Source organism: Arachis stenosperma, chromosome 8 (assembly GCF_014773155.1).
Source record: "Arachis stenosperma cultivar V10309 chromosome 8, arast.V10309.gnm1.PFL2, whole genome shotgun sequence".
Taxonomy (NCBI): domain Eukaryota; kingdom Viridiplantae; phylum Streptophyta; class Magnoliopsida; order Fabales; family Fabaceae; genus Arachis; species Arachis stenosperma.
This window is the reverse complement of record NC_080384.1, coordinates 54,783,140-54,794,074: the sequence shown is the minus strand read 5'-3', so window position 1 is coordinate 54,794,074 and position 10,935 is coordinate 54,783,140. Positions and strand designations below refer to the sequence as shown.

The window sequence follows — 10,935 nt, the reverse complement described above, 5'->3', positions numbered from 1 at the left end:
ACAGCTTATATCATCATCGCTGCTCATCCCGTTACCGTCGTTGTTGAGCCCGTCGCTACCATTCTCATGCGAGTTTCTTTTCTCTAAGTAAATTTTCCCCCCTCTCTCATTGTGAGTCTGTTAAGTTCTTCTATTCAAACATTGATATTTAAATTATAAAAAAAAAATTGATTTTCATATTTTATAAAATATCATAATGGCGGTAATTGTAAATATGGCGCTACTTAAAATTAAATAAAGTAACATAGATAAAACAAATAAAAAATAAAAAATAACTTAATCTTGTATAAAATTTACCTATAAAATTCTGTACCAAAAAATGAATTTAATTTTAGTATATTAATAATATAAAATATTTTATATAATCATCCAATTCAATTAGATTTATCTATTTAGGTCATTATTGAAAATAAATTTAAGATACCAACATACAATTACTTTAAATTAAGCAACAATTATTAATACTATATAAGGGACACACTATTCCACTAAGAATGATTGCTATAAAGAATAATTTTTTCAATTTTCTATACTAATATTAGAAAGTTTATATAATAATATATAATAATATTATCATGATCAATACTATATGATATCAAAACAAAAAAAACACCGTGTTAATATAATATTATTAATATTATATAAATCATCTTTGTATTTATTTTTCTGTGTGTATATAATATTTAATTAACACATTAAGACATATATAATATTTTGTTAATACATATATAATATAAAGTGATTTACAAATTATTATTAATTCGTATATAATGTATAATTAAATTTAATGAATTTAATTAGAATAAACAATAAATTATTTATTTTATTTCAAACTTTATAAATGAATAAATTAATTAACTAATATAACAAATTACAATTAATGTAGTAAATTTAATTAAGTAATATATATTATAATAAATTATGTTAATATTTAAATATCTAATCAAATTAATTAACTGATATAATTAAGTCATGGTAATAAATTGTATTGAGTGAGTTAAAATAATTAAATCGGGAAACACTCTCGAGAGCATGCCACGTCAGCTCCATCATTAAGTACAGACATTCGATTTTTATATAATAGAATAGATAGATTAGCTATCAATGATTTTTTAAAGGTGTGAGATTGTATCTAATGATCTAGAATCATTCAATTTCCTTTCAATGGTTAAGTGTTGGCCAGGATTTAACAAAAGTGTTAGCCTCTTAGCACTCCTCTTCATTAAAAGTGTAATCCTATACTATTAAATAAAGACATTGAAAATGTCTTTTTTTAGATGTTTACATGTATCATATTATTATTAGACATCTTTATTAAACTGGTTAATAATTTATCTTTTAATAAACCAGAACAAAATCGGTTTATTATAGTAATAATAATAAACTCAATTGTTTGCATTATAATTATTATACCGATTTGATCCGATCGAAGTACACAATCTAAACCAAATATCTTTAAATTTTTTGATAAAAAGACAAATATATTCCTGATGTTTTGTTTTGTGAATATTTAAATTCCTAAAAATTAAAAAATACAATTAAATCTCTAAAAAAAATTGGTTTATCGTTATTGTTATACAAAAAATCGGTTTTATTCGAATTTGTTAAGAAATTTAAAATAACCGATCTATTAATACGTCCAATGATAATGCCAAACGTAAGCGTTTTTACAAAAAGAAGTTTTAAGGGTCTTTATATGAGCATCTCCCTTAAATGTAATCTTAGACTATTAAAAATATTAATAATGACTAATTAATGACTATAAATCATAAAATGTGGTGGTCCATATATAGCATTACTGATAATGTTATATTGAATTTATTTAAGAAAAATTTGGAGAGGAAGGACCATGATTAGGCCCCAAGTCCTCCATTGATGGTTGTCAGGTTGTGAGTTAAAGGCATGTGTGTCTGAACGGGTGCTCCACAGCCACAAATGGGAAGGTCTCCTTGCTGCAGCCATGAGCATGTGAGGAAGGGTGCTTGGACTCTTGAAGAAGATGAGAAGCTGAAAGCATACATTCACACTTATGGCCCTGGAAGCTGGCGCACCTTGCCCGACAAAGCTGGCCTTGCAAGATGTGGAAAGAGTTGCAGACTGAGGTGGTTTAACTACCTCAGACCTGGCATTAAGAGAGGCCGATTGAGCAGAGATGAGGAGGAGACCATCCTAAGACTCCATGCACTTCTTGGCAACAAGTGGTCCGCTATTGCCAAGCACTTGCCTAATCGAACTGACAACGAGATCAAGAACTACTGGAACTCTTCTCTCAACAAGAACAACCACTTATTACACACTCCTCAGCAGCAGCAGCTTCTTGTGCCATGCTTACTCAACAAAATGGCCAATTCCTTCTCTGGCAACCAAGCTGCAAAAGCACTCTTCTCCAAGCTAATGAATGGTGACGAAAAGGGTGAGGCTATTCAAGCCTTTTCTGTTCCAGCAGATCATCACAGTTGGCACTGCGCTGAGTCCTGTAATTCTACATTGAGTTTTCTAGATGACAGCATTGCAGAAGCTCCTGAATTTATTCAAATGTTAAGGTATGAGGATGAGAGAATAAGCCTGTACATGCAGGATTTGTAAGGACACTTATCAATGAAAATTAAAATAAAGTTACAATATGTAAAATGTGTGATTGATTGGTGAATGTTGGGATTCTATAGTCCCACAGAAATGCGAGAGTAAGATACATATTTTGACTACTGACAAGACTGAAAAGCTTGTTTCAAACGCATGTTTATAGAAGCTGATTCTGTTGCTTATATCACCCCTTTATCTCCCTCTGCCTCTTGCTACTTGGGTCTTCCCAAATTCATTCTCAGATGCTATTATGTACTACTTATTGCTATTTGGTTTTCAATACTTTCTTTGCTAATCATGTTTCAAACCACTTCTTCTATTTGCATCCACTTACTTCTTCTCCTTCATCCCCTTCTCTAAGTATTTTATTTATGCTAAATTTGGACCTAGAGTTTTAGATGTTCAAACATAAATGATTGTGTGTGTCTTTCACTCAATTAATTTTCCTAAAATCACTTATTCGGGTAAACAACTCAATAACAGTACAACATATCTTCATATGATTTATTGATTTTCAGTCAATAATAATATAATAATATACTAAAAAAGCACAAAACATTACAATGATAATACATTTTTCTATTATGTATTATAATTTTATGATAAAAAAGAATAACTGAAAATACATCCCATCCTTTAGATAAACATGGGTTCTCATGACTATATATTTTAATATATAGCTAAGAGAATAACATTGAAAAAAAAAAGATGAAATAAAAGTAAAACTTGCTTATAATTATACCACTTTTAAGTATGTCTTGACCATCAATTTTAAGTATAGATAAACAATTTTTAACCAGCCAACTTTAAATAATTGTAATTATTAATTAATAATAATTAATTAATATAGAATGCAATTTAAAATACTTGTTAATTTATTATTGGTTAGATCCTTATCCGTTATCTAACGGGATTGTTTTCATCAACGTTGATTTAATCACCAATATTTTGAATGTTTAATTTTATGAAATTTTGAATGTTTTATAAGACTTTTGTCAACTTGAATTTATAATTTTAAATGTTTGAATATATATGAATTTTCAAATGTTTTAAAATTTAACTGGTGGTTACAATAACCTATACTATTGTTGTTGTTTTTTTTTTCACAAGTTATTTTCTTTTTCAAATTTTCTCATATTTTTTAATTTGTATGTTGGACTGTTGGTGAATCAAATTTTTAGTTTTGAATTTATTTTTGGATTTTCTTTTAAGTAGCTTTTTGAATGTTCTTTTGCTATTATGATTGATTCATTTGGATTTTGGACTATTATAAATATTTATTTCAATAAATATAATTTTTAGGGTTAAATTTTAAATATTTATTTAGATAGTTTGAAATTTTTAAAATCAATTTTGATAAGATAGTTTAAGATTAATTAATTTTAAAATTAAAATTTAAGATAATTTTTTATCTCTTCTTTTCTTCCTTTCAAAAAGACGAAAGTGAAGACTTGAGGTAGAAACAAGACTTGTGGTAGCGGCAAACCTCAAAGTATCCGAAGTGTGATGCCTCCTTCTTCGCCATCAATGGCTTCCACTCTCAGAGCCTACGCCCTCCCTCTCATTCTCTTCGCCTTCGCCATGCTCTACCAGCTTCTCCTCATTCCCAATTATTTCCCCCCTTCCCACTACGACGGTGCTACTCTCTACTCAATCCCCTCCTCCTTCTTCTTCCTTCTTATTATTATTCTTCAAAAACATAAACTTTTTTTTGTGATTTGCTGATCATAGTGCTCAAAATCGACACCTATAGTCCGGTCGACAAAGTCAGAGACTCTTACCACACTCTTCAATCCAATTGGTATGTTTCCATCTCCTCACTCTCCTGTTTTCTGAAATTATTAGCTCTCAAATTAATTGGTAACCTTGTCACCTGCATTCTCTGCACTCCCAGGAATTCGAGTCCCAAAGTTCCTGATACTTGTCAGTTCTTAAAGGTTCGTTTTTTGCAACTTATTTGTGTGCTTTTATGGTTTCGTTCCATGTAATGCATATGCTCATTCCGCTTTTACTATGGTTTTGTTTCTGTCATTCGTTTTAATCGTAGCATGATTTACAGATTCAATATGCTTATGAGTTGCTGACAAATCCCTTGTGGAAAAGAGATTATGACCTATTTGGGATTGATGATCAACTTGTGAGTATTTCTTTCTCATCCTTTGAAGACTTGTGCATGTTTTCTACAATTGTTCCCTGCTTGTTTCTCTTATAATGTGGTCTATTGGTGGTAGCATATTCTTGAGAATGCCAGCAAGAATTGTGCTGGAAAACGCATTTCGGAATTGGATCTCCCTCTACTAGATGTCCCTCCTCCTTCTGGTTAGTTAACACTCCAACGTGATTGATGAGAATTTATATAGATCCTTTTAGTAGGATATAAGACAGGCAAAATATTTTAATTTTGATTTACATTGTTTTCACCTCTCAGGGCCTATTGATCATTCTCATAAAGTCATTACCGCACTAGACTTCCAGTCTATATTTCCAGTTACAAAGCCATGGCTAATTCAGGTATATTCAGCATACAATATACTGATATATTTTAATTTCCTATCGTTACGATTATTGCATTTCACTGTTAGAATTCCTTTCAGTTGAATTTTATTAATGAGCATTCGAGTTTGTGAATGTTCAGTTTTGTATTTTTCAAATATCTCAAGCATCATCTATTGGTTTCTTCCTGTGACAATATGCTGGCAAATGAGTTGTTTTGTCATTACTTTATCTCTAAGATTTGGAAACTAAGAACTCTATTGGTTCACATTTGTAACTTTGAATGCTTAATTAATTTATAGCAAGTTTACTTTTGGGTTTGTAGCTGTCTCTCAAAAGATAGGTTTGATTGATCTTGCCTTTTCAAACTCTGTATCACTCTCTTGCCTGATTCCACAATTTTTAATTTCTTTATTGTTTCATTGATGCCTGACTTGATATCCATGCTAAATGCATTTGAATCAGTTATATTCATCGGGGAGCAAACACTGTGCTCAATTTTCAGAATCCTGGAATAAAATTGGTATGTTTATTGATGATGAACTCCTGTTTGTTTGTTGTTATTATTATTATTATTATTATTATTATTATTATTATTATTATTATTAGAAACTACATGTTTGTTTCATAATGAAAGGATATTTTTGTATTGAGTGATTGTGCCTTTTCCGTTTCTCCCTTTTTGTGGAGGGCTTCTTCATCCAAAATGATGGCAGGGTACCAATCTATTTTTCTTCCGTTTTTCTTGGGAAGAAGATTTTCCTTTCTTAAAGAGATATGCAAACATTAACTCAATTAATTGAGCTTAACTCAATCTCAAAAGCTTGCTGCATGTAGAGGGTTGTCCAAATACTTATAAATGCTATCATCTTTAAGTGATTTAGGACTCTTACCATTATATCGCTCACTACTATATGGATGAGATGATTCTGACTAATTCCTTTGCATTTAGCTTCTCTATTGCATCCGTTTGCAAATACTGGTATGGTGGAACTTGGTGAGGTGCAATTAGCTGTCTACCTAGCTGATAAAAGATCAACAGGAAAACCTTACTTCAGAAATGGTATGTGCTGAATACAGTCAAAGTTCTAGTTTTGAATTGAGAGAAGGATCATGTCTGGCTTATCTTGACATATTGAACTATTCAGGAATTCCATATCTTCTTGCTATTCCTCCCGGATGCCGTGATGTAAAATGTTTTAGTAGGTGAGTTTTACTTTAAGACCTGGATTTGACAATAGTGGCAACTGCAATTTTATAAATCCTTTAACACTCAATTGTCAGCAGATATATTTAACATCGATGGTTACACATTATTACATACATGTTACATGATTTCTTCCCACATAGGTTTGATGGAGAGCTTACTGTGGACAAGGTTACAAATTGGTTTGCAACAACTGTACTGGCTTTACCTCAAATTAACTACTACTCGAAGGAGTCACTGGTAATTTTTCTGAACTCTAAAGATATAATACTGCTCGTTTGTGTCAATGTGCAAAGCAGAGTTCTCTATCTCTCAAAATAAAAATGTCTGTGGTAGTGATACAATCCTTTAAACACTGGTGATTTTGGCGGCAAACCACAGTGGTTGTTGGAGAATTAAGTTGCTAAAGAAAAATATCACGGCGGAGCAAGGTGACTAACAAAAGAGAGGATGTGATTGGTTACAATAAAATAATTAAAAAAGCATTACATCAGCCTTTAGTTATCGTATTGGCAATGAAGAAAGGAGAAGCATAGTTCATGGTACTGGTCTGTTAAACACAACTGAAACCTAAATAGGGTTCATATAGTAAATATGAAGATTAATTCACCCTTGCACTTGATTTCCTTTTGGCATTATAATTCGTCTTTGCTTAGAGTTCTATGGTTACTGAGTGGAAGTTTATTTTAAAACTTTCAAAATATTTCAGGTGCCAAAACTTTTTGGAAAGAGTAGTCATCATAAGGTACAATTCCCTTTCTTATTGCCACATGCTGATTTCAAAATGTTTGATTCGTTGGTTTTCTAACGCAAATATTGTTTTATAAAGGACATTAATGGTTTAGTTTCTGCGGACCCTTGGTTTATAGGTAAAAGTAATCTTTTTCACAAAATCTGGGGAACGTGCTGCTCCATTTATTCGACAAGCAGCAAAAGACTATTGGGATTATGCTTCATTCGCATTCATTCTTTGGCGGGAAGAGGAGTCTTCCTATTGGATGGGAGCGTAAGTGATGATTTTTACAAAAATTAATCTTGTCAACAGATTATTCTATGTACTACTTTTCCATGTAGATGGTGATACACAGTTTTGAATATTTATGTTCACTAGCTTATTGATTCATTGCATGACCTTGTATGATGTATTTAATTGTTTGTTCATTCTTTAAAAAAAAAAAAAATTCAGATTTGGCGTAGAATCTGCACCTGCTGTCGTATTTCTTAAAGACCCAGGTGTCAAACCTGTTGTGCACCATGGTCTGTTTTTTCCTTCTCATACTACCCAAGAACCATTTGATCTAACCTCTCCTTTTAATTTGACTGACTATCTGTGCATTCTATGCTACAGGTTCAGTAGACAATTCATTTTTCTTGAAGATGATGGAAAATAATAAACAGCAAGGTAGAAATAGATTTATAGTTTGGCACATACATAATCTTAAACTGGATTAGTTTGACGTAAGATATTTTTGGAATAAGCCAAGTATGGTTTGATTCTTGTACAATAAGTACACTGTAGAACTTTCGGTTGCTGGAAATGTTGGTATCTTATTCATCGGAAAAAAAGGAAAAAAGCAAAAAATAAAAAATCTGAGCGAACCTTGTTTATAGAAAATGACTTCGTAAGGTTTGACTAATTTTTGGATTTAATGAATAATCTGGGTTGTACTATTACTCTTAAGACTTTCAATCTTCAAAATTTTTTTATATTTGTAAATTAGGTTCTTATTGAATAAGCCCTAATCTAGCTAGTGTGTTGCATTTTTCCCTCTTCTTTCTTCTTTCAGAGCTTCCTCAATTAAGAAGTGTGACATCAATGGAGCTTGGTTGTGATCCCCATGGCTATTCTCGTGCTGGATATGATACAATTATTTGGTATTGCGCTATTGCAGTAGGAAGGCCAGGTCTTGCGCTGAACAAAATGCGTGAAGTATGTACTTTTGTCTTTGATGCAGTCACAAACTCAATTTTTTCATTATGCTTATTTGGGTTCCATAAAACAGGCCTCTCCCTGTTGCCTTTGTTAAGATACCTCGGATCTGACAAGGCAATCTATATGACTATGCCACTAGATTCATACTTTTCTTTGTTTGAGATGTACAAAGAACATAGCAAAATTTGTGTATTTTGCACATTCTTTTGTAATCAGGGATTAGTTTTCTAGGGTATGTGCGTTATGTATTGATTATAGTTACACATTTTATCATTATTTTTTTCATGATGTTTGCTTTGTAGAACTAGATTTTTGTCTTTTAAAGAAGCATTTGTTATCATGCTTGGAAGAGGTTGTAATTCAGATCCACAGACTATGTGCAGGGTCAAAGAAACATTGTCTAAGCCTAATGAGGCAGATGCATCATCTGACAATCAAACCTTAGCTCCAGCTGTGGAGGTAATTAAAAGAAAGCGGTTGACGTTTGCTTGGCTTGATGGTGAAAAGCAAAAGGTAATCCTTTTGTTTTACGTTTGATTTTTTACTTCCTTTTGTAGCTTGTTTGAATGCAGTGCACTTTCTTCCTCGTCTTTGCAACTATTTCTAGCCTGAGCTATTAACGAAATATATTTCCATAGGATTTTTGTCGATTTTACCTTGGTCCGGCTAGCGAGCAGACTTGTGGACAACACACGGGCGTTGATGATATTCCTCAGTTATTTATTATTCGTTACCTGAGGAATAGCAGTGCTATGGATACCAAGACACAGGAAAAACCGACATGGAAATCTCTGCTGATGAAAGATCTAGAGGGTGAACATGATCAAGCAGGCCAGTTTGTAGCTAGATATAAGGGTGCAAGTGATATCTCAGAGGTTTGTTCTTCTACACTGAAATTTCCACATCGCAAATGGTGCTTTGTATGATGTTTGTCTGCCATTAGTTTGGCATTTCTTTTATAACTTATCTAAAATTATGATGTTAAATCCAGTTTTTCTCATTATATTATTATTATTATTATTTTTTTTTGCTTTTCTCCAGATAAGCCAATGGATTGCAAGTATAATAAAAGATGGTGACACAAGAGAATTACCATTCTTTGTAAGTCTTTTTTATGTTTTAACTTACAACTTTTGCTTGTTTAGCACCATATAACATAGGGACATAACTTGGGATGCTTCCTCTGCCTCCTTAAATCAATTATTTGTTTTTGAATTCTGGTCAATTGCTGTATTCAAAGACTTCATCTACTTATGTGATTATAGTTTCATGAATGTCATTCATTTTGATGCATTTAAATGAGAGATAGGTATTGATGGGGTCAAATTCTTTATCGTTTTCTTATTTCATTTCCGTGGCATCTTCACAGACACTACGAACTCCAGCTCTTGTTCCAGATGACAAAGATCCTGGTTGGTCCAGAACTGCGCAAAAGGTTCCTTTGGAAAATCTCAAGCAGAGGATTCAGGGTGTTGTTAGAGGACTTTTGGTTTACCAAGAGGATCCAAGAATTGGTCCTTTCTTGCTTCTGGGAGCATTAATTTCTATGGGTTCCATCTGGTTCCGAAGGAACCAAGCTCAGACATCTGAATCAAATCCACAAAGTCAACCAAGTTCTGAGGTAATTTTTGGCTAAATCTTGCATAGCAGAACATGTATCACATTCTGGTATTTTTCCACATCTTTGGTTTTGGAAAATAATTCAACATTTTATAAGGAGAAAAAGTAATACAGGGAATGTACTATCTCTGCCTTTCATTATGACAGGAACCTTCCCAGGATGAAAGAAATCAGAGACCAAGAGATGGTCTCCGAAGGCGGCAAACTAAAGATTCGACTAAAAATCAGCATCCTTCTATGACGGATTCGGAACCAAAGGGTGCTTATCAAATACCACTTTCAGATTCTGAATCTGAGTAGTTTCAACATGGTTTCTCCTTGAAGGAAAGTAGCTTTTCAAGACACAGTGCTATATGGTCTGAACTCTAATTAGGCTCCTAGTTGAAGCCTTTAGAACATGATACTAGGCTGTCAGCATGTCAACTCGAGATTAGGGCATATACTACTGATGTCACGCTGATTAGAAGCTAACTTGATTTTCTTTGTACATAGATGTTATTAAACTTTCCTGCTCCGATCATAGAAATTTATTTGAATTTGCCGTTTCGATTAAAACATTTACTCACTCAAATGGTTTAGTTCTTTAAGCTTGGTGCCTACAAAATTGAGAGCTCTATGGAGTGAGCGTATATGACGTGTGCAAAAGGCTTTAATAATAGTTGATAGAAGTAACTCAAAAGATGAAAAATAGTAAATGACATTGTGGAGTGGAGTCTTTTAGATTCCAATTAATCTTATTACAGTTAAAGACAAATTTCATTCACTCAATTTTATTTTATTTTTTTTAGAACAAATATGGGACTATTTAAAATGACAGAGTGATAGCATTAATACCCTATGTAGTAAGTTAAGACCTGACACTATAAAATTTAGATAACATATGAACATGAAATTAAAAAAAAAAAGGATAAAATAAAGTTGAGTTTCAACATTGTGCATAGAAAAACAAAAATGACAAATATTATGGGGAAAAGATAAAATAAGAAACAAGAAAGATGGACATGACAAATCCTGTAAAATTTACACATAATAAATATAATCCATTAGACCATTATCTTTCATCTTTCTTCTTTTAGTTTTTGTCTTTGATGGGTGAATA

The 10,935-nt window shown here is 32.2% G+C and overlaps 2 protein-coding genes across 2 annotated transcripts; both read left to right on the top strand.

The window, feature by feature from the left end:
- The first annotated feature begins 1,853 nt into the window (after positions 1-1,853).
- On the top strand, positions 1,854-2,683 carry LOC130946907 (transcription factor MYB41-like). The gene has a single exon (XM_057875803.1). It carries the CDS (start codon positions 1,936-1,938, stop codon positions 2,584-2,586), a length of 651 nt encoding a protein of 216 aa, XP_057731786.1. The 5' UTR covers positions 1,854-1,935; the 3' UTR covers positions 2,587-2,683.
- Positions 2,684-4,051: 1,368 nt separating this feature from the next.
- LOC130943772 (uncharacterized) lies at positions 4,052-10,414 on the top strand. Its single transcript, XM_057871789.1, has 20 exons — positions 4,052-4,219; positions 4,315-4,384; positions 4,478-4,520; positions 4,643-4,720; positions 4,815-4,902; positions 5,012-5,094; positions 5,542-5,599; positions 6,029-6,139; positions 6,225-6,282; positions 6,427-6,523; positions 6,993-7,028; positions 7,153-7,289; positions 7,470-7,540; positions 7,632-7,685; positions 8,071-8,213; positions 8,589-8,729; positions 8,855-9,091; positions 9,258-9,317; positions 9,586-9,837; positions 9,984-10,414. Exons 1-20 carry the CDS (start codon positions 4,090-4,092, stop codon positions 10,134-10,136), a joined length of 2,100 nt encoding a protein of 699 aa, XP_057727772.1. The 5' UTR covers positions 4,052-4,089; the 3' UTR covers positions 10,137-10,414.
- Positions 10,415-10,935: the final 521 nt, after the last annotated feature.